The sequence below is a fragment of the Apus apus genome, chromosome 6 (assembly GCF_020740795.1).
Source record: "Apus apus isolate bApuApu2 chromosome 6, bApuApu2.pri.cur, whole genome shotgun sequence".
Lineage (NCBI taxonomy): Eukaryota > Metazoa > Chordata > Aves > Apodiformes > Apodidae > Apus > Apus apus.
Window position 1 is genome coordinate 10477626 of NC_067287.1, and position 23305 is coordinate 10500930.

At 48.1% G+C, this 23305-nt stretch overlaps 1 protein-coding gene across 1 annotated transcript in view; it reads left to right on the forward strand.

The window, feature by feature from the left end:
- The window catches only part of ITGB5 (integrin subunit beta 5), a 60364-nt gene extending 38584 nt beyond the window's left edge, over positions 1–21780 (forward strand). The window contains exons 11-15 of the mRNA XM_051623352.1: positions 15675–15897; positions 16559–16662; positions 19259–19375; positions 20458–20624; positions 21175–21780. Coding sequence (XP_051479312.1) covers positions 15675–15897; positions 16559–16662; positions 19259–19375; positions 20458–20624; positions 21175–21270 — 707 coding nt within the window. The 3' untranslated portion in view covers positions 21271–21780. The remainder of the gene's footprint in view (positions 1–15674; positions 15898–16558; positions 16663–19258; positions 19376–20457; positions 20625–21174) is intronic.
- The last annotated feature ends 1525 nt before the right edge of the window (positions 21781–23305 follow it).

Below are 23305 nucleotides of genomic sequence, written 5' to 3' on the forward strand. Positions count from 1 at the left end.
ATGTGTAGACTTGGCATCCAGGGGAGTCTGGGTCATGCCTTGGGTGCAGTCACATGGGATCAGGTCACTGCTTTTGTTCTTGCAAGGTGGAAAAATGACACCCTGCCCTCCCTCTGTCTTCTCCTGGGCACAGTGCTTGTCCTTGAAGGGTCCCAGCAACCCAGTGCCCACCACTGTCACAGACTGAAACCCACCATGAGGGGAGACCAACAGGTGTTAGCAAATGCAGAAACAAAAAAAGCAGAGTGTAGGGAGCTGTTGTTTTGCTGCTGATTGTCCTTGCTTGGGAGTTGCTTGGCTTGGATCCCTGAGGAGAACTCATGACTGTTGTCAAGGGCTTTATTTATACTGTATGAATCTTCTCATATTGTAGGTGCCTTTCTGACTACTGTATTTTGAACGGGGTTTTCACCCCAAAGGGAACCCAACCTCAGTTTCAGCACATGGTGTCCCCTGTTAAATGCATTGATGCCTGACCAAGCTGTTGAACTAGATGGTATCATGAACGTCTGAGTGCCCACCCCTGCCAGAGCAGGTGGGAGAGCAGCCAGTCCAACCTGACCCGAGGTTTGGGGAAGCACAAGGAGGAAAACACAGTTTTCCAAGCTGAGAAGTAAAAAAATTCACACATGCAAGCTGCTCTGCAGGTATGTGGCCATGTGTTTTGCATGCCTCAGCTCAGAGGCACCATGAGCCCATCACCAACCAGCCTGGACATTTTTTTTTTCCATGATGTTAAGCAAAACTGTCTCCATGGAGTCACTGCTGTGACACAGGGCTGGGTGACAGGTTGTGCTCAGGCATTCTGTATTCCTGGCAAAAGCCACAACGAGTTTTAAATACTCTGAAATGAACTTTGAGCTTCTTTTCTCATGTTACACTGACCAGCAAAAGCGTATTCGTTCCTGGGTCTGTTTATAAATATTGGCAGCTCTTTTTGTCAATATGTGAGTGGAGAGATGTCTGCAGCCAGTGCTGCATAAAGCTCCAGTCATTTTGTAGCCCCCTGGGAAGTAGAGACACAGATTTTGGGAGGAAGATAACCTTAAGGAGAAGCAAAAAATTGATTTGTGTTAGTGAAGGTTTAACTTGCCTCCTGCATTTGTGAGGCAGACAGGAAAAGGAGTCATTTATAGCATGTCATAAATGTTGATTCAAGTTGCATCCAACTCCTAGTCAGTGCTGCTTAGTCACTAAGTGGCATTTGTTCTGCTGCTCACCAATAGCTCCAGAGTAGCTGTTTCAAACCATTAATCCAGCTTCTAGTAGGGCTTTTAGGGGTGGCTTGCATCTTGGTTCCTCCACAAGAGATGTAGCCAGGTTCTCCATGGCATCATGCTCCGACAAAGCAAGCAGTTGCTTCCCGAAGACCTGAACACTTTGCTCCCAGATTTTCTCCAGAGGGATGTGTTGCCCTCTTCCACTGTGGTTTTCAGCATTCTGTTCTGGCCTCTACCCTGAAATGTGGGTGTCTGGTTGTGGGAGAGGGGAAGAGAGTCCCCCTGCCGGCAGCCTTCCCTCTGCCTGCAGCCAGGCTGAGGAAGGGGCAGCTGGCTGTGAGGCTTCTCAGCTTTTGAAGCCCTTGGCTGCCAGCCAGGCAGTTTGACAAAGGAGGAAGCATCTCTGTGCTAATTGCATTCCTGAAGGTCCCATAAAAGTAGGTGGTCAGAGGGGGGAGAGGCCCCAGTGAAGGCATCACCCGTTTGCCTCTAATGAAGAGAGACTGGCATGCTGGAGGTCAAGCTTCATTAGCTTTGCTTCTGCAGACCTTATTTTATTTTTCTGTCGTTGTTGGTTTTGGTTTGTGGGTTTTTTTTGTTGTTTTGTTTTTGTTTTTGTTTTTGTTTTATAGTGAGGGATGCAGGGTAGTACAGCATTGTCTTTACTTTGGTGTCTCTAGAGGAATTTTCCCTTGACCATCACCACTGTTTCCCAGCTCCCCATGTGGGTGTCATTTGTGCACTCTTCAGCTCGGGACTGTAGTTTTGTTGAGACTGTACAGGAAGATCTCAGCCTCTAAGTGCTACCAAAGCATAAGGAAAAGCACTTGCCACGAGCTGTTTCACCCCCTAAAACACAAAGGATCTCATCCCAAAAACCCATACTGCCTGAGCAACACACAGACTGCTGACGTTGGTGCAGCCTTGTGGGATCAGCTCTTCTGTGTTTTTTCTTCTCAGTTTCTTAAAATTAGACAATAAATCAGGTTTAAAAACACTGTACAATTATAACTACAGCTTTGCTCTAGCTCTAAGCAGCTGAGAGCATCTTAACTGGTTGAGTGGCTGGCTAAAGCATGGTGAGATGTTGATGCCTCAGAGTGCAGGAGCTGAAAGTCTGGGCTTGGTTGCTGGTGCACGACTTCCAGTGACACACACAGCTCAGGTCAGCAATAGAGCATCGGGTGTCAAATCCGCAAAAACATGAAGGTGCCAGAATCACTTCTGCAATGGGATTCAGGAAATGACAGCTCATTGAAAACGCATGGATTGTTTTGCAGAGAACAGCCAAGCTGATGTGGGATGTGACGCCAGCTGCCCTCCAGAAACCACTTCAAAAACTGCTGAGGATGCACAAGCCCTCAGTATTTATTTCTGAGTGCTTCCTTTTTTTGGTTTTATTAAATGGGGAAGCACTGTGAGGTTCTACCCTGTACTAGACCCTGTGAGATAAGGCTTTTCTGTTTGTTTTAACACAGCCTCAAATTAGAAATCTCCCTCCTGCTTCTGCAGCTTTTTTTGGCAGCCCCCATGCTGGGCACTGTAGCTGCGCTTCATAGCACTGTGTTTGTGGGAGGAGACACTAAATGTGATCCAGCTTTGACTTTTTTTTTTTTAATTCTCTTCATTCCCACTATGTAAGCTTTTACCAGAAGCTGCTGTTAAAAAAAAAAATGGGTAGTATTTGATTTATTAACTGTTGAGGTGCAGGTGATAGGTTGAGAGTGGTTTGGGTAGGAAGAGGAGCTTGCCCATGTCCACTGCCTGCAGTGGTGCCAAGTAGGGGATGGCATTAGTGTGACTCCTGCCAGAAGGGAAGAGGTTGGCCTGCTGCAGAAAGAGGAGAGGGAACAGAGCCTAAACCACATCTGCAATGTTTTCTTTTAAGTCATGTCAAGTCTTGTTATCTTTAGGTTTGGGGGATTTGGGGTTTTTTTATTTAGTTTGTGTAAAAAGGAGGAATCTGAGCACTGCCTAGTAAAGTGGGACCTGAAAGCAAGAGACAAAAGGAGCATATAAGACATCAAAGTTAAATATAATCCTTTGGTTGTTGCTAAGTGCTTATGTAGCCGTGAGCTGTGCAGCTGCAGAGGAGACGTGGCTCCATCTCTGGGGTGGCTGTCCTACAGGCTGTTCCTGCTCTGCTCCTGGGGCTGGAGGAAGATGGGGAAGCACAGCATTTTTGAGGCTTGTTTGGGTGACAGAGGACACAGTGACAGCTCAGGTCACTGCAGTGCAACCTCACAGTGCTGGTTGTTTAGTGGTCCCAGTTATTAGCAGGAAGTGGGGGGCTTGTGGGGGACCATGCAGTGGCTGACTGTACTGTCGGGGCTGCTGGGCAAGGGAGGGTAGTCTGGAGTGATGTGAAGTGAAGTTCTTTGAGCCAAAACCCTTCTTGATTAGGGCAGGTTATAGGTTGTGTGGGTGTCTCCACCCCACCAAAGGGCAGTGTGGGGGGCAAGGAGCTGAACACCAGCTGAGGTTGGGCTAGAAAGCAGAGAGGGCTGTGTGTGCTGTCATGCTGTGTGGGTACTGGGTGCCCATCACGCCTTCTTTGCAGCCAACAAACTTGGTTTTGAGCATCTTGAGTTCTCCTGCCTACAGAACTGCTGTATAGCCTGGAGGGACCTTATGGACAAAATAGGTAATGAGGAGACGATGGCACTGCGGGAGCATGTCTGTTTTAAGATGTGGTCAAGGCTCAATCAGGCTGCATGTTTGCCCTTAAACTTCATAAAAATCATTCTTCTTGCTGCATCCAAGAGGAAAAAAAAAAAATAATAATCTCTGACTTGCTGTGTCCCAGAGCAGTGAAGAACTGAGGCTGGAGTGTGCCCTGTGCCTGGAGTCTCTGCTGGATGAGGATCCCCTCTCAAGCTCACAATCCCCCTCCACCAGTGAAACATTCTGAATCTCACAAGAATTTGTATAGACTACAAACATTTAATAAGAAATTAATCAAATGGAGGACCTTGGGTGTCCCCTTCCTTATTTGGGGTTAAACTGCAAAGCTGGGCATGTTCCACTTACTCTCATCACATGGATTAGTGTAAAAAATGTAAAGTTGGTCAGCTCTGTTTACTTTCTTCTTGTGGGTCAGCCTAAAGAAATATAAGGCCCAGGTCAGCTGGGGCTGACAGGGCTGAAGGCTGTGATGGGGATTAACTGCAAGAGCAGTCAAGTGAATTCACCTTCATCCTGCTCAGACCAACACTGCTCTCACCCTGCGTACAAGCTCCCTGCGGATGCTGTTTGGCCGCGTGTCTGATGTCATTTGTCTGCACAACATCTGAGCTCCAAAGCAGGAAAACACCTCCTTCTTCTCCCCTACCCTTCCCTTCCCTTCCCTTCCCTTCCCTTCCCTTCCCTTCCCTTCCCTTCCCTTCCCTTTCCCTTTCCCTTTCCCTTTCCCTTTCCCTTTCCCTTTCCCTTTCCCTTTCCCTTTCCCTTTCCCTTTCCCTTTCCCTTTCCCTTTCCCTTTCCCTTTCCCTTCTCTTTTCCCTTCTCTTTTCCCTTCTCTTCTTTCTCCCCCAAGGTTTGTTTCTGTAAACCAGACCTTTTCTGCTGTCAGTTGTTGATATTCCTGCATTCCTGCTTGACCTCCTGCAGAGTGGAGGGGCTGCCATGCTGATGCAACATCTTGGCGAGGCAGGGCCAGATTGCTCAAGCAGTGAGTTGGAAAACTTTTCCATAGGCAGGAAAGGAATCGTGGAGGAGCCCTCTGCTGCCATCACAGCTGAGATGCTGGCTTCTAGGTCTCACTCCAGTGACTGGAGCCAGTGGCCAAACCCTGGGGTCATCCCAGGCTGCTTCCCCTGGTGTCTTGCCAAGAAGTTGGGTCTGGCGGTGCTTGGCCTGGGGGCAGTGAGCCCTGAGAGCAATGCTCAAAAGCTCTCAGCCTTTAGCGGGGAATGTTGTTGTGAAACTCTCTGCTCTTTGCACAGTGTGAAGAGGATGAGAAACCACAGGGACATGTACAGGGGAAACTCACCCACTGCAGGCAGTGCATAGTGTCCTGGGGTGGCACCTTCTGCTATGGGGAACAGGGATGCCCAGCCCTGGGCTCCCAGATAATTTGAAAGGGTAGAGAGAGGCTCCCCAGGAGCTGTGTAAGTGGCTGCCTGGTGTTAGCACCCCTCTTGATCGGTGTTTGAATTTTCCTTGCAAGCAAGTGGTTCCCAAGGGTCAGCTATCATTTTGGAGGGCTGTGGTGAGGTGAAGAAATGGGGACACTCATAATGATGATTGATCGCGTTCGTGGACTGCTTGTTGTTTGTAACAGAGAAGCCAGGGAGGATTTTTGTTTAGAACACCTCCTCTACCAGTGCAGGCTTTCTGGGTCACGCAGATGGGCTTTGGCTCGGGTGCAAGCTCCTTCCTCTTGGCAGCTCTAAGCTGAGAGAAATGGGCACCCTGTAAACCACTGCCTTGGAAGGGACCTGTCCTTAGCTGTTTCTGTGCAGCCAGCCGCTCCTGGCAGCTCCTGCACTCTTTGCTGGTGGCTCTGAGGTCTCTTTACCATAAGGTACCAAATTCAGTGGCATGCCCCATGTGGTTCTGGGTCTGCTCAGCCATAGATCGTAGCCCTGGTGCAGAGAGGGGCTGAGAGCCAGAAGGGAGATGTTTGCACCCCACATTTCACCTTTATGAAGTCTCTGTTTCTCTGGCTTGCAAACCTTTAGTGGCCTTTTTGACGAGCATGGGAGTGACTCTGTGCATGTTTTTCCTTACATCTCCAGTCCCTGGGAGGCTCCTGAAACCTCCTTGTCTCTTCTCCCCAGGGCATTTTTGACATCCTTCCTCAATCTTTCTCTTCTTCCTCTCCAAGTTTATTTTTGCCCTTGTAACCTGGTTTCTGTTCTCTTTCTGATTTAATCCTAAGGCATGTGCTGCTCTCTTCTGAGAGCTTGCACCTCTCCATCCTGCTCCCAAAAGGGCTGACAATCCCAAGAGGTTCAAATAGCCATTGGGCTGGGGCAAATGGCAAGGGGTGACCCTTGTCCCCTTTCTGTGACCTGCAAAAACATGACCAGTGCTTATAGCTGCAGTGTGTAAAAATGCTGCCCCCCCTCTGATTGCTCTGCTAACCACCTCCTGAGTCACCAAGTGTGGCTGCTGTGGGTCAGGTCAGAGGTGGCTACATTGCAGTGCAGGTGGATGGTTCTTAGCTAGAATGTTCTGTGCTTGGTGTATATGCTCCTCTGGGTTTTTTTTTCACAAGAAATCAATGCAGTGTTAGGTATTACACCGCCAGGTATTCCCACTACATCGTTGTGTGTTACATACTGTTGATTATTTCAGAGCTGGACTCATTGATCCCTGCTGGTCCCTTCCAACTTGAGATTTTTTATGATCATTACATAGATTTCTCATGGGAATACAAAAGATATTTCTTTCTATTTTTTTTTTTTTTTTATCAGTGCTGTGTTTATTCCTCATGTTCCTATGTGCGTTTGGCAGCAGGTAGACCCTGCCTGCCCTGCCTTGCTCACGCCAAGGGTTTGTGTTGGTTGTTCACACTGAAACTGCATTTGAGTTATTTAGACTTCCTTTCCCCAGCAGATCGAGTACTGCTTCACCAGAGTTTCCATTCCTGGCACGAAAGGGCAAGGCTGTCTTTTCTTACCCCTCCCTTCCCCTGCCCTGGCCCTCTTTGCTATCAAAGTCTTGCAGCTCTCCCCAAATCTGGCAGCAGTTCCTTGGAGGACTAGCCCTCACAGAGCGCTGCTGTTCCTGCCTCTTTTCAGTGGGATTTCTCCTTGTCCTTGAGAGGACCTTTTGCAAGTGTTAATGCATGCTAATGAGCCATTAAATGCCAGGGCAGAATTAAAGAATAAAGAAGTGACGTCTTCGACATCTTTACGGGAGCCAGAACTCCATCTGTGGGTCTCCGCTCTTAAAGTGGCACGGCTTGTGGGTGGCAACCAGAGGTGTCATCCGATGGTGCATGAACAGACCCAAACCCCCTGTCCTGCTGCAGCCACCCCCTCCCGTCACTGGGAACCTCGTAATTCAGAAAGTGGAAAGATCCAAAAGAAAAGCAGGATGAGCTTTGAAAACACAGCTCATTGCCTACTCACTCCCCAAAGATGGAAGACGGTCTTAGATTGAACTTGCTTAAATGTGCTGCCTTTACAGCCAGCATCCCACCGAGCTTGTCATTTGTGTTCAGTCCTTCTGATTAGAGTAATTAACAGAAATAACCATTTGGAAATGAATGCTGTATTTGGGATTCAGAGGTAGATGAAAGCCTCAAGCTGGCAGGTGAGTGAAATTCTGGGTCTTTGCATTTCTTGTTGTCATACACGGACAACCTGTGAAATTTGCTCGGTTTGGTTTAAAAACTTTAATTTAAACAATCGACCTGAAAGGCAAGTGCAACACAGGCTGTGGGTTTGTTTCTTTCATTTTTATTTTTTTTTTAATTTTATGTTTGTTTTGTGTATTTTGAATGATATTCTGACTCCTTCCAGCTTCTTTGGGAAGGGAGAAATCTGTTCCAAAACCATGGACCTTTGGTGAACTTGCACCAGATTATGTGTTTGCATCCGAACACAGAACTGGGCAGGGCTCCCATGGCACTGTATTTTGCAGAGAAAGAATTTCTCTCTGCTCCAGAGCCCACCCCTCTTAACGAGGTCCAGCTGAAAGGACATTCAGCCCATTTGGGCTCTGGCAGGGTGAGAATTAGCCTGCTTTTCATTTGCAGGATGGACTTGAACCATAGAATTTGACCTTGGAGTTCAGGCATTTGGGATTGTTTGGCTTTATTTTGGAGCCAAGTTTTATTTTAAGAACAGATCTGGAGGCTTTTTGTGTGGTTGAAGATGGTAGGAGCCTGCTTGGACAGCAGAACAGAGAGACAAAGGTTATCCTCCCTGGAAGCTCCATGCATTGGTGGAAGGCTTGCAGCACTGTTGGTTTTCTCAAGCCCTTCATCTGCATTTCATCTAACTGCATGATCACCGTATGTCCCCTCATGTTTCTAAATCTTCATAACTTTCACAGTGACAAAACCTGAAAACTGAATGTAGACTTGTATTAGCAGATCTGGGCAAAGAGATGGGCCAAGTATGGAACTGGGGGAGAAGCTTCTGCTCCTGGACCCATAGGGTGTTGGTTGTATCTGGGCAGGGTTAGGAGAGCCAATTGAAAATGGCTCTTTGCCAAGTGGTTTCCTCTGTCAGGCTTTTTGGGGTGAAAGGAAACAAGTTGGGGGGAACTGCAGTGACAGGGGTTTGCACACTGGAAGGGTGGATCTCCTCTCTTACGGGTTTGCAGATGAAATTCCATGATATATGCCTGCAGGGCTGAGAGTTGACTGGAGCAGGGAGCAACGCAGTGGGAATAGGTGTGTACCATGGGAGACCCAATAAACACCTGCATTGGAGGGGATGGAGGCTGGTGGAAAAGAACAGTGGCACTGAGCCCTTCTGCAGTTAGAGGACTGGAGGGAAACAGGAGTGGGTCAAAAGACACATACATACCTTCCTATCTGGCTTAAGGAATAAGAATTATTAGCAGTTTCTCCAGTGACTTCTGTGTCAGGTGCTTAAGGGGTGACAAAGCCAAGGATGAGCATGTGCCTAATTTGGTGGGGATGGTATTTGGCTTGAAGGGAACTGGTGCGCCCATGCAATGGCCCCCGTTTGGGGGGCCCAGTGTGTCCCTGGGAGGGTCTGGCAGCAGCCCTAGCCCTGTATCACTCCCTGCACCAGTAGCAGAATTGGCAGCAGGACCTACAGCTCCAGTTCCCAGCTCTGGGTCTCTGTCCAAAAGGCCACGTGTGGCAGGCTCGGCTGAGGCGCTAACATCAGAAGAAGTCAAGAGATTTGTAGAGTGCTGAACTTACCAAAAAAAAAAAAAAAAAAAAAGGCTTTATTTTAAGAAATGCAGCTTTAGATCTCCTTCAGGAAATGAATCTTCACTGCCTATTTTGGCTTTGGTGGATCATCATCCGTATCTCATGATCGCATTTCAGTTCCCCTTCTGTAGCGAAGTAAAATGAGGAAAGGCTGGCCAGGGCTGCCACAGGAAATCCGCCTGCCCCCAGATTGCTTTCAGCTGCCTTCATGAGGCAGCAGTTTCCAAAGCCCTGTTTTCCCTGCCCAGTTCTCATTTAACCCAGAAATTCCTGATTGAGTGAAAAACTGGGTGACCGAGGGGTTATTTTTATAATTGCAGTGCTGCGATGCAGGGAATTCTGGCAGTTAAGTGGAGCTGGCAATGGGGCTTGTGGTACCCAGGGATGAATTAGCACCTCAAATGTATCCCCTCACCTTTGGTTTAATTACCCTGTGTCTCTGATGCTATTTTTGATGCTTGGTGAGCTCAACCAGTGCTAGTATCGCAATAAAGGCTTATTTAAAGCCTTGTTGATTCTTGACCAAACCCATATGCTTCAAGATAAAAATATCTGTTGAAATCAATGCAGTGGGAAGCTGCTCATAGCAGCAGTGTCTGGTTTAAATAACATACAGAACAGCACTATTTACTTATTACTAACTTCTTAGCGTCTGCTTTGTTGTTTCAGTATTGCATTGTGGATAAATGAGTGTGGGCAAGCTGTCTTCTGCTGTGAATGGAGGCGGAGAGTGGATGCCTTTTGGTTTACACAGAAACCTCGGACCCTTTGGCATCTGTCTCTGTTTATGTTGTAACCTTTTCACAAGGAAGTGGTTGTGCTCTGTAGGCTCCAGGAGCCGGGGATGCTTCTTGCCAGCCTGCTGCCCCTTTTTACCCCTGCCAGGCTGGTGTGACCCAGGGAATGGATCCTAAGCCCATTGCCGCTATTTAAAATTTCGCAGACTCTTCCTGACTTCCTGCTGGTGCCGACCATCTGGTGTCAGGACAGCCATGAACTGGAGCTGTGCCATGGGCAGGCTGCCTCGCCTTGCCTGGCCTCTTCGTCCGCAGTGCCAGCTGCTTTGACTCATGGAAAGAGATTAGTGGGGAAATCAACGATTTATTTGCCTGAGCAGGCACTCTGTCTTACCATACCGCTTTCCCAAATGGAAAGGTCTACATTTTCCAAGTGTTCAAAGCCTCTTCCACTGCCCTTCTTCCTCCCGCTCAAGACGTGCCGTTCCCGGAGCCCCTCCTGCGGACACTGGATGCTTTCACTGGGAGATTGGATGATGTGCTGCAAACCCAATGATCAAGCAGTGCCCCGTGCTGGTAGGGTTTGACTTCTTCTCTCATAAGCAGGTGGTTTTGGTGCATCCACCCCTACGGAACACAAACAACATGTAGCTTCTGCCTGGGTGCTCTCTGGGTGATGGGCACAGCGACCAGGGCTCCTTAGACGGTTGGCACCGGGGAATCTGGAAATTACTTGCTGTAACTTATTTCTCTTAATTGATTTTTGTGTTTGGTTTCTTTCAAGCTAGTTGTTCAAGTAACCAAAACTGACAAAAGCACAGCGTGTTGAAGGTCCCTACCCAAAGCCTGGAGTTGAGCATGGAGGCACAAAAATAAGTGTCTTGATTTAATGGGAACAAAATTCCCTTTCTCCTCCCGAGTCCCTTGGAAACTAAGAAACTGGCATAAAAATAATGAGGATTATGTTTTTCTTATATGGTAGGCACATCAATTTAATTTTCTAGATGGTGGGGGGAAAAAAAAGTATTTTGGAAAGGCTTGTTTTAAACCCTTTCTCCCCATTTATAAAAGCTGGGATGATTTTTTTTCTCCCTCTCAAAAGAAAGCTGGTATTTTTGCATAATGTTGTGGTCCCCTGAAGCAGGGGGAAGAAACTCACTTTCTGTTAAAAGACCAAGCGACAGATCTTTTAGCTCACTGAGTTTCAGGCTTCTTGGTGCAATTCCTAAAAGGCAAACAAAATTATCATAGAGGGCCGAGGGTGTGTCCCACCCAGCACTGGCCCTGCTTTGCAGCCTGCTGTCAGGAAGCCTGGGATGAAATCAGAGTCAGAGGCTGGAAGTTTCTGGCCAAAGCTGCTATCCTGGTTCCTGCTTGCAAGCCATGAGTGCGAAGCTGGGGTGAAGCCTGGCACGTGGCAGAGGAGCAGCTGCTGGCGTTGGGCTGCCAAGTTGGGCCCGTGAGGTGCCAGGGTGAAGGCAGAGGGGGCTTGGTCTGCGGCTGCTGAGGGGGAGAGGCAGAGGCAGCTGGGGTGAAATGAGGACAGTTGGACATCCTGCCAAAACCTGCCAGAGTGACAGTGAGATGTGCAGCCCAGCCTGGGTATGGCAGTGGCATGGGGATGTATTTCAGGGCAGGGAGAGAGATGGAGGGACCAGCTGAGCTGCAGGTCTTGGTCCTCCTTGGTCACCCTCTTGGGAAGAGGGTGCCTCCAAGGAGCAGTGCTCCCCATGGCTCCCATCCCACCAGGGCTCAGACTAGTCTAAACCTAGCCTGGGGACTGCTCTCCCTTGCCAGAAACCTTGCTTTCCTCTGCTACACCCTCTGCTCCCAGCATGTTTCTGCAACCTCCCTGACATGTGTTTCGTGTTAGCCCCCCAACAACCAAGAGCTGGCTGGAAAGTATGTTATCAAATTCAGAGGCAACATTTAATTTCCCAGTTAGATCTGGATCTTTTAAACATCTAAGCTCATCACATTTCAAGGATGGGAACAGAAGAAAACATCTCTTGTTATGTTTGGAGAACATAATTAATGACTTTTGGCTTCAGAAACTAGCTTTAATAGAGAACATGCAAACTCAAAGGGTTCAAGGGGGTTAAAATCCAGGGTGATATCCTGTACCATGAGACTTCTGCTGGTGCAGAGGTGTCCTGCAACACACCCTCCTCCTTTCTTACTGGAAATGAAACTGGAATGTGAAACTAGGTTCATCATTGGCATAGTGGTGGAGGTCTTCCCGCAGGCATGATGTTATGTGCCCCAGAAACTGCTTAACCACATCAACACTGTGTGTGACTGCAGGAGAGCTGAGACTGGAAACATGCAGCCCATTTGACTGCAAGATCCCAGTGCTATGCTGCAAACCTCAGCTCTGGGTCCCATCACCAGTGGCCTTGCTGCCACATTGTCTCAGTGCTCCTGCTGGGCTGTGTCCTGAGCAAGGGGATGAAGTGGATTCCCACCTCTGGCATTCCAGGTGGATGCTGAGAAGTGGGATAAATCTTGTCATGCCCAGATGAGAAAGGAATGTATCCCACTCACTACTGTTTTCCAGTCTTCAGGCGGTGTGGGAGATGGATGGAGAGCACCAGAAGTAGAGTTCATGGTGCGTGCAGGAGTGGCCACTCTTTCCAGATGTTACAGGCATTGAAGACTGAAGTATCTTTGCTGTTAAAGGTCAACATGGAAAATCCCGCTCTTGGCACATTCCCTGTGATGAGCTTCAGCCAGTGACTTCTTGCATGTGGAGCCAGTGTGGCCAAGGCAGAAAACACATTTCAACATGTTTTTAAATTTCAAGCTCACTCACCACACTTAGTCACCCTCATACAGAAGGGCTTTTTCTTCATGCCCTTCAATAAACAAACCCGTTTGCTTTAAGATGATGTTTCTTAAGTTTTCCAATCCCAGTGTTTTAATAGGCTGCAATATTTGGAAATGGCTGTTTCCCTTCCCTGCAACAGCCATTCCAGGCTCCATCCCCCACTTGCCTGGGGCTGGAAGGGATGTGTGAGCTTTCTAGCCTCCTCTACTAACGGCTTTAAAAATTAAACCATTTCACGAGCAATAGAACTTCCAGAGATGGATTTCCAATGGATTTACATCTTGTGCTGGTCTCTGTGGTGTCGAAGAGGCACTGAGCTAAGGCTGATGATGCTGGGGCTCTCCCTCTCTGCCCAGGAGCATCAGAGTAGCTCCCACCAGGTTTGGACTAAGTGGTGATGTGAACACCATCAACTTGCTTCTCTTGGCTCTTACAGCTCAAATTACAATGTGATTAAATACCATACACATGGATTCCCAGTGCCAGCTGCTTTGCATTCCTTCAAATAGTGCCCATTTAAGAAAAAAATGTTATTTATAGCTAATTTTGACATGTTCACTGCCATGAAGGCACCAAACTTGCTGCCTGCAAGGGCCTGATTACCTGAATTAATTGTAGGAACCAGCCAACCCCTTTGGTTTGCTTGTGAAAGGAGGGTGAAGGGGGTCCTGCTCTGCAGCTGCAGTGGTGGACATTGCTGTGTCCCACAGGCTCTAAACTGGAGCTTCACAGGGAAGGGGCAGACCAAACCTGCCTGTAAGGATGTGTGTGGGGAAAGGGCAAGGCTGTCTCTGTGAAGGCAAGCAGAGGGAGGGATTTTTAATCTCCATCAGATGTAGGCAGGGAAGGAGGTCACCTCTAGAGATCTTGTAAACACAGCCTCCTGTGTCTAGCAGTGTTTGAGTTTGCAGGCTGGATCCAAAGCAAACGGTGGGAGTGCAAAAGAGGCTGTAGGAGGGCAACTTGGGATGTGCTGGGACATATGAGATGCCTTGTAAAACAGAAGGTGTTGCCATGACTTTTGGCAAGGGATGGAGCCTGACAATCCACAGCCTCTCTAGTAATCTTGGAGTGATGAGAGAGACAGGGAGATCAGTGGCTTTGTGCCGATGAAAGGAGTGTGTATGTAATTTATCTTGTCTGAGGTGCATAAGGCTGTTTCCAGTGGGAAAGCTTAGCTGTAATTAGGTTGTTGATGAGCCTTGTATACAAACCCTTCAGCTCTATAAACTATGCCTTCAAAGGCATCCCTTCTCCTAGGGACCAACCAAGGAGGAATTTGAGCAGTATTTCCAGTGAGCTGATGGATGCCTTTCTGAAACCAGATGCTGGGCAGCCAGCCACTCCACTTACCATCACTGAATGCCTTCGAGCCTGTTGACTTTCTCAGCCTGTCACTAAACCCCAGAGCTGCAAGGGGATGCTTGGCTACAGGAGAACCGATAGTGGATTGTTTTCTTCCTTCACTTCTGCTGTGCTGTACCTTCATTGTACTGACTGGGACACAGATGTCTGGCTTGGACACAGGAGCCAGTGCTTGTTGTTTTAGTTCTATTAATTTTTTTAGGTGTTTTAAGGTTTTTGGGAGTACTTCTTAACTAGGACAGTTAGCAAAGCATGGTAGGAAAGACCTTATGAAATGGTTGACCTCCTAAGCTTTTTGCTGCTAAATCCTGGGTTCAAAACCAGCAAGGAAGAACTGCTCCATTCCCATCTTAATTTTTCTCTACATAGACACAGAAATAAGAGGTTAATTTGTATGTACCAGCAGCCAACCCAGTAAACATAGAAGCCCTAGCAGGAGCCCCCTCTTTTATGCTATTTTGAGTGCCTGTCAGTAATACTCATCTCCAGAGCTCTGCGTCTGCAGTGGGCAGGGAAGCGTGGCGGAGGAGAAAGCTTCTTGCTGAGTGCTGTGGTCTGGAGTAGGCTGGGCTGGAAGTGTGGCTTGGGTCCCCCCATTTACTGGCACAGAGGCTGTGCTGGCAAAACTGAGCAGAAAACTGGCCACAGTTTGGCTAGGCTGCCTCTTGACTGGCTCACATGGTGAGCAGCCAGATCACATCAACTCTGCCACATCCTCTGGTACCCCCAAGTATTTGTCTGCCCGGTGCCATGTCTCTGAGATGGACACATCTGGTTTGAGAAGCAGTATTTTGAAAGCTGCTGCAAGACCTTTCATCAGCCTGAGTATTTTTGCTGCTCCAGTAACAGTGGAGATCATGGTACTAAACTGCTCAAGCCTTCCCAGCTTGGCCAGAGCCTTCAGGAGGGCACAGGAGGGAAGCTGAGTGATGCTTGGGCAGTGCTGGGGACTGAATGACAGAGTTGCTGCTCCCTTTCTGTGCTCTTAGGTGTTAATGTTTGCTTGGTGGTGTCAAATATTGAATGGGGGTGAATGAGGAGGGTGCAAAAGGGCATCCTGAAAAGAAGGGAATACTTGGGAATCCTCATCAGGAGAAAGGAAAATAAGAGAATAACCAGTTTGAAAATAAGAGAATAATCAGAGAATAACCTGGCTGGAGCATACTGTCTCTACTACCTAGTCCTGTTTGGGCTCTGCAATAGTAAGTGGTTGTTCCTCACATGGACCCACTGATTTTGCAGTCTCCACCCACAGAAGGATGACAGTGCTGTGCTGAGCAGAGGTCCCAGGTCCCCTTGAGGTAAAAGTCACCTCCTCCAGCTGCTGGCTGTGTCTTCTTGAAGGCAGCTGCCCTCTTCTTCCTCCCTGTGGTCACCATCACTGCTAGCACCTCCCAAAGACAGTTTATCACCCTGTCCTGGCCACCTCATCCCACCTAGGAAAGGAGAGGTCTTGAGTCGCTATTGAAGAAAGCTGGAGGAGCTGCAAATGGGTATTTTTTACTGCTAAAAGTAGGTAATTATTTAATATCTAGGTGTTTCCCATCACCATCTGTTTGATACTCTGCCAAGTAAGGCAGCTTTTCCTGCTGGTCCCTCCTGCACAGGAGCAGCTGTGGTCCAGGATGCTGCTGACATCCCTGCCCTGCTCTCACCTTCAGGCCACGGCGAGTGTCACTGCGGGGAGTGCAAGTGCCACGCCGGCTACATCGGGGACAACTGCAACTGCTCCACTGAGACAGACAGCTGTGTTTCCAGCGACGGGCAGATGTGCAGCGGCAGAGGCACCTGTGTCTGTGGGAAGTGTCAGTGCACTGAGCCAGGGGCTTTTGGAGAGACCTGTGAGAAGTGTCCCACCTGCCCAGGCGTCTGCAGCACTAAAAGGTACCTGTGGGTGAGGGTGGGTAAGGAGGGATTTCTTGCTGGTGGGAAGGGCAGCTCTTTGGTTCCTGGGAGACTTTTCAGCTAAGGAATTACTCCTGCTCCATCAAACAGGGGTGACTGGCCCCAGGCAAGCTTGTCGCTGCTCAAATCCCACACTAAGCAACCCAGGAGTATCCCAGGTAGAGAACCGACAAGCATTGCAGTCCTCATGGAGGTTCATGTCCCTGTTTGTTTCCAGTGCTGTCCTGCTCTGCAGGATAGGGAGACAACCCCAGTTTTGCTGCACCCTAAGCTGCACGTGTGTGGGCCCAGAGAGCTGCAAGATGTAGAGGAGGGGATGATGGGATGACTCCTGCCTCGCAGTAACAGAGGTGCCCTGGGCACCCACCTCAGACTGGCGCAAAGCAGCAATACTGTCTGCCTTGGTCCCAGGCGGGATGGAATTTGCAGTAGCTGATGGGCAAACAGTCCCCAGACCTAACAGCTGTTTTGCACCTTCATTGAGTCCACCCCTAGAATAAATCCATCCCTGAACTTGGCCCTGGTGCAGACATGAAGCCTCCAAACCAACACCCAAGGAATCCCTTTTTGAGGGGGCACCTCTATATTGATATGATTTCTGAAGGGTGTTTAATCTTCCCCTCTGTGTGTCTTTCTGCAGGGACTGCATTGAATGCAAGCTGTTTAACTCAGGAAGACTGGCTGATAACCAAACCTGCCAAAAGCACTGCAAGGATGAGATCATCACCACCGTGGATGTTCTCGGTAAGTAGGTAGCAAGTGACCGCAGCACTGGACTCCTCTTAACCAGACTGACACATACCTGTAAAGAAAGCCTCAGGGGACACCTGGTATTCAGAAATGTATATGTGTATGTAGTATGCATCTGTGCATATGGAGTATGTGTCACCCTCTCTCTGGGCTGTCATCTGTATTGAAGTAAAAGGAACTTTGATTTTAAATAATGTCTTAAAATCAAGATGCATGAGGACTACTACTGCTTGTGCAAGGAGCAAAGAGAGTAGGATGAGCCAGAAGATGAGATGAAATCTGAGAGAGTGCAGGACAAAGTATTACTCAAAAAAAGCATTTTCTAGTCTTCTGAGAATTTAACTTGGGTGAAGTGAGCTTGTAAGAGAAAGCAAAGCTGTTTTGGACACAGCGAGCTTTGCTTCGGTGGAAATGATTGCTCATTGCCTGCCCTTTATGTCCTCTTCTAGAGGTTACTCCACACATGCTTCAGCAGATGACTTTCTCCTTCTTTTCAAGCTCCATTTTAAGAATCCATGGTTGCTAGTTGGGGGAGTAGGAGGGCACCCAAACTGTGACAGCTTTAATCTAAATCCTGACTCTGGTCTTAGCAATACCTCTTGGAGGGACGGATGGAGATCAAGCAGGAATTAATTACTGTCCACATCTGATATTTCCTCCTCTTCTCATAGCTTATGGAGGTAGAAGGGCTCTAGCTTGGTCACCCTTTCTTTCCTTTCCTCCTGAGCTGCCTGCAGATTATAATTATCTCATTGTCTCCTCTTATATCCAGTGTCTACCATTTAAGTTACGACCAGCAGGGTTTCCTACCTTTCCTTTTGGGAGTCTTGCGCTCATTCTATCCATCTTCCCTGCGGTTTACCAGGGAATGCACCTACACCGGCACACTGCAGGAGGTTACAAGGCACTTCCAAAACACACAGAGCTCCTTCCTGGTGCCTGGCTGGCCCTCATTTCTTAGGAGCCAACAAATACTGTGGATTAAAGTTCAACTCTCCTGCCTGGGTGTTGCACCATGCCAAAACCAGTTTTTTTGCTGACTGCACCCTGGGAGCGAGGCTGGGCTGTAGTTTGCCAACCCCCCACATGGCTTTCAGTGAAAAATACAGCCAAATTTCTATGTTAAGACATTCTGGAGAATTGTGCTTATTCTCCTGTTGAACTTCTACGGTCAGATTGTGGATGGTGCTGAGCTCTTGGCAGCTCAAGGCACCCTGCAGCTGGGAGATCTGGGCTACTAGAGAAATAGGTAAAGCAAAATATTCCTAGAGAAAGTGCTTGGGGACTATGGACTTTGTTACAGGCAGACTCAGCCAGATCCTGATGTTCAAATGTTTTTGTGTTACGTAGCACATGTTAAAAGTCCCTGCTGAGAGGCTGAACACTGATATTTGTGACAGAAGACATAGGTCTGCGTTGTCCTGGCAGTGGAGGATGGGACCTTCTTAAATATCAAGTTGCAATGAAGACACCCTGGGAGTTCCCACATGCCTTTGGCTCTGAGTATGAAACAGCCAGTGCTTCAAAGCTTCATAGAGTAGAGGCATCTATCATTGGACTGATGAGCTAGAACTAGGCCTTTTGGGAGGCTTGTATGACTTGCATTGGATTCTGCAGGATCGCCTTCACTTCTGCAATATTACATTTCCATTCCTGATGGTTCCAGAGAGGAGCTCTAACACAAGAGGAGCAGCACAGTTCCAGCGAGCTGAAGCTGCCAACAGCACACATCAGTGGACTTGAAAGCTTGATGGGGCCATCATGCCTCTCTCTGTGGATGTTTGATTTCTGAAACCCAATGAAGACCAACAGAGATCATTACTATCGAGCCTTTGGTTACTGCCTCTTTTAGCAGAATAATGGTGCAAGGATGGGATTGAAAGCAGCTGGGCCTGGAGGAACTAAGATTTTCTGCTCAGCTCAGAATGGCATTAGTCTAGAAACATGGAAGTTTTATAAATATTAATGTAATTAGTAGTTTGCTTTATAGCACTCAGCACTTCTCCAGCCTTAGATACTACTGTGTACATAGAGAAGATTCTCCTGTCTCCCAAGGTAGGAGCAGCTGAGGTTTGTCCACACCAGGAGCCTCATCAGGACTCACCAGAGAGTTATTTGCGTCTGGGCTCTCAACTGTTGAAATGGAGGGTATTAATCTTCCGACTGAAAGCAGGTCAAAGGTATTGAAAGGAAAGACAGACAAGGGAGAGATAGGGATCACATGAATTGTGATCAAACTATGCTGCTTTCCAGGCTTGTTCCCTGTTTTTCTGTTCCCTGGCACCAGTGGGAAGCCCTGCTCAGCTTGCAGAGGAGAATTGTGTTAATTCCTAATATTAAGCCTGCCAACTAAGTCAACCAAGCTCCATATTACAGCTTTAGATATGTTGTGTTTTAAAGGGGGACCATGTCAAAAATCAGGGGCACCCTGACCATTGGAAGTTGTTGGGAAGAATTAGCTTAGTAAGAATAGGGTGTTGAAAGCATTTGTGTAAGAAATTCGGATACAATAGTTCTGCTGTCTTTAGGATTTATTTTTTTTTAAATATAAAAATCCAAAATAAAACACTGTGGCTGCATCTCATTCCAGAGACAGATGACCCAAATGCGATCCTCTGTGCCTACCCGGTGAACAACTGTGTCATGAAGTTCATCTACTTGGAGCTCGCCAGTGGGAAATCCAACCTCACTGTCCTCAAGGAGCCAGGTGGACCTTCCCTTGCACTTCCTCTTAGTGGCACAGGCTGCCTCCTGAGAAGTGACAGGCTGCTGGGGGCAGAAAGGCTAGTTTCACTGCCTGCACGAAAATATGTGCATGCAGATGAACCTGGATGATTTAAAAAAAAATAATGATGTGTTTACAGTACTGGAGCCCAGCTCCAGATGCTCCCAACTCAGTAAAAAAGGACTCTGACTGAGACTGAAACATGCATCTGAGCCACCAGGATTGCTAGCAAGCAGCTGAAGGGCTCCCTGCCAGCTCAGGAGGCTGAAGTTAAACCCTATGTTGCAAAACACATGCCATGCATTGAGGTGGTGATATAGCCACTGTGAGCCAAAAAAATCCAAAGGGGAGACCTGGTGCTGCTGGTTAAGCTACGAAACCCCACCACTACCTATGGATTTCTGCATTTCCAAATAGCCAGTTTTGGTCCAGGCAGCATAACGGCTGTGTGTTCCCACTCCCCTCCCCAGGCTGCAGTTGTGCTTCCCAGTGTTATTTTAATTGTGCAATGCAGTTTCTCAAAGAAAAGCCCATGTGGTGTTGCAGGACAAGCTGGTGAGCACCCAACAGTAGCTTCTTGTGATCTGCTCTGGTCCTCTGAGGCACAGTCCAGTATAGGAAAGACTGAAATACTGGATGGTTTATTTTATTTGTGCTGCAGCTTGCACTTGATTGAAAGACTAGTTGATTAGTGGACAGTTAATATACTTATTTAAAGTGCCTAGTGAACACCTGTGTCCATGTCCAATGTCAACTGGCATTAAAACCAGATGTCACTGTTGGATTGTGACACTGCAGCACTGGTCTTCCCCTGAAGCACTGTGTGACATCCTGGCTCTGGTGACATCCATGAGAGCTGTGCCTTTGACTTGCCTCTAGCCAGGAATTTAATTTTTTTTTAAATCCCTTTGTTTTCAGAGAGGCCTGTTGCTTTTTAAAATTTAGTCACTGGTGCTAGTGCTGTTCACTTGCTCAGAGGCTGCAGTCCAGGTCATTACATCCCGGTATCCTGATCCAGGATACACTCACACCAGAGCTAATTACCTTCTCCCCCTTGTTACCAGCATGCAGCTCAGCCCCCAGCGCTGTGACAATCGTGCTGGCAGTGATTGGCAGCGTGGTCCTGATTGGCATCATCCTGCTGGGGCTCTGGAAGCTGCTCGTCACCATTCACGACAGACGGGAATTTGACCGATTCCAGAGCGAACGCTCCCGGGCCAGATACGAAATGGTGAGCATGGGGCAGGGGTGCTGCTGGCTTGGGGGTGGTGGGGAGGGAGCTACCAGGATGTGCTGGCAGCAAACAGTTCCGTAGCGATGGAGAAGGGTGACAGGCAGAAGGGATGCAGGGTCCAGCATGTGGCATTGCCCTTTCCTTTTTGGCAAGTTACAATTATACCCAGTGCTTGGTTTCATCATGCATTTCCCAGCAGTGCTGGAGGGCTGAGAGATGTAGGGGAGCAGGGACTAAGCTGTGACTTGTGGCAGGAGCCAGGTTGGTCAGGTCTACAAGGGAGCCCTTCTGGGAGGCTTTAGGTGGGGCTGCCCAGCATTTGAGGGATCACCTGTGCCTGCAGACTGGCCAGAAGGTGGGTCTGGTGGGCAAACTGTTGACAAACAACAGTGCTTTTGGCTCTGAATGCAAATTTCAGTCAAAGTCAAATGCAGTGGTATCTCCAAATTAGTTGGCACAGGAAGGGGGGATTATACACGTTTTCACCGTGACTTTCAGAGGACTTTGTTCCTTACCTTTATTCTTTTGTCCATCCATTTCTCCAAAGGCATCCAATCCTCTCTACCGAAAGCCCATTTCCACACATAACGTAGAGTTCACGTTCAACAAGCTCAACAAGTCTTACAACGGTACAGTTGACTGATGGGGTCTTGGCACCTGGGACTGCTGTGGACAATTGCTTGACTGTATGTGCTGCTTCCCCACTTGAAGATGGGATCCTCTTCAGGGGCAAGAATCCCTTACGACAGGACTGGTCGATGACCAAAGCCTGTTATTTGCACAGTAAAGAGAAAAGTCTGGTTCATTCTGGAGGCACGGACACGAAGGCAGGCTCCCCACCTGTGCTGCTGGACTCCTAGCTGTGTGCCACTCTGTACCCCAGCTTTCAGGATATATTAAACCTGCCAACTAAGTCAACCAAGTGCCATATTGCAGCTTTAGACATATCCCTTTAGACAGGGTGACTAGGTCAAAAACCAGGGGAACCCATGCCATTGCAAGTTGTTTGGAGGGGGTGGGGGTGGGGGAATTAGCTTAAAAAAGGGAGGGTTTTGAAAGGCATTTGTGTAAGGAATTAGGATACAGGAGTTCTGCAGTCTTTAGGATTTTTTTTTATATAAAAAACCAAAATAAAACTATTGTGCATATATGATGCTGTGAGTAGAGTTCATTGTTTCTTTGCTGAGCTCCCCCCCAAAAAATGCTGGGGCTTGCTCCTGCAAGTAACAGTGGTGCTGCCTGATTGATTTATTAATAGAGTCTTATCAGGCAAAGCATGTCTATAAAAACAGGAGCTGGAGCCGCAGTGGCTGCTGCAGAAAGTATGTTGATTTAATATCCTGGTGTTGACCCAGGGCAGGGAGTGCCACAAGGAGCTCCTGCTCTGTGCTGGTGGTGTTAAAGACTAGAAACTGGTGGGAGCCTGAGGGACATGGGTGTTCTTGGGGTGTGCAAGTAGATGTCTGGCGCGTGTGCCTGCAGGAGGACAGCTGGGAGCACAAGGCATCTCACCAAGACCTTTGGCTCCTTACCAGAGCTGTGAGGTCCAGCAGAACCCAGCTGGAAAAGCAGGGGACTGCTGAGCTTTTGCCTGGAAAGGGAGGCAGATAAAACCCAGTGTTGTTGCTCCACAACGTACATTTTCTTTGGTTTTGTTTGTTGTTGTTTTTTTTTCCCCAAAAAAAACCCTGCTCCCCCAGCCTCATCTGCTTTCCTGTGGAGCTGGGGTTTGAGTTGGGCTGCAGCTTTAAACTCACCAGCCTGCAATGGGGCTGCAGCCATGGTGGGAGAGAAATTGGAGCAATTGCTACTGCCTGCTTTTTTTTCCCTTTTTTGTTTTAATTTTCTTGTTTCTTTGCCCTGAACAGATCACGCAATAGCCAGCTGAAGGAAGCTTGCCAGGGAAAAGCAAAAACAAATGGTGCTCATTGTTTTGACTTGCTCTTCTCATTGGAAAAGGGCCATGGGCCCGTCCTTCTGGATTTTTTTAGATTTTTTTTTTAATTTGTTTTTGCCTCTATAAACAGAAGCTCTTGTTTGCTCAGTATAAACAGCTCTCCTTCAAGAACTTTATGGTCATCCCCTCCTCCTCCTACCAGCAGCACTGAAGAAACGCAGGAGACCACACTAAAAATAGTTTGAAATGGGGATTTTTAGGAGTGCAGCAAGTGGCACACTGGCTGTATCAGTGCTGATCAGGTAAGGCAAAAAAACCCACACAAAAAAACACCAAAAAAACCCCCCAGAAACAAAAATCCCAAATAAATTAAATCCATGCCCTGTCTTCCTACTTGATTACACTGGGTCTGCCCCAGTAGGAGGAGAGGGGGTGCATACATCCTGAAAACGAGTGCAAGGGCAGGCTCTGGTTAACTGCTGGTACTGTCTGGTGTAACTAACCTACCATGGGTGTGCTGGAGGCTCTGCTGCCTCTTGCCCAAAGCCCCACCAGCACTGAGTTAGTGCTGAGAGACCAGACAATGAGGCCAGGCATGGAGAGATAAAAGTTTGACTCATTGCTAAGGGGTGACTTGGGTAGGGAGAGGAGAAGAGCAAGGGCTGGGGACAGAGTTGCAAGTGCCCTCCTTTCCCTGCAAAGGAACACTCAGCTGTGGAGCAAACGGGTGTGCAGCAAGCCAGGGAGACGTGGGGAGTGAGCAGGCGAGGGAAGGGTCCCA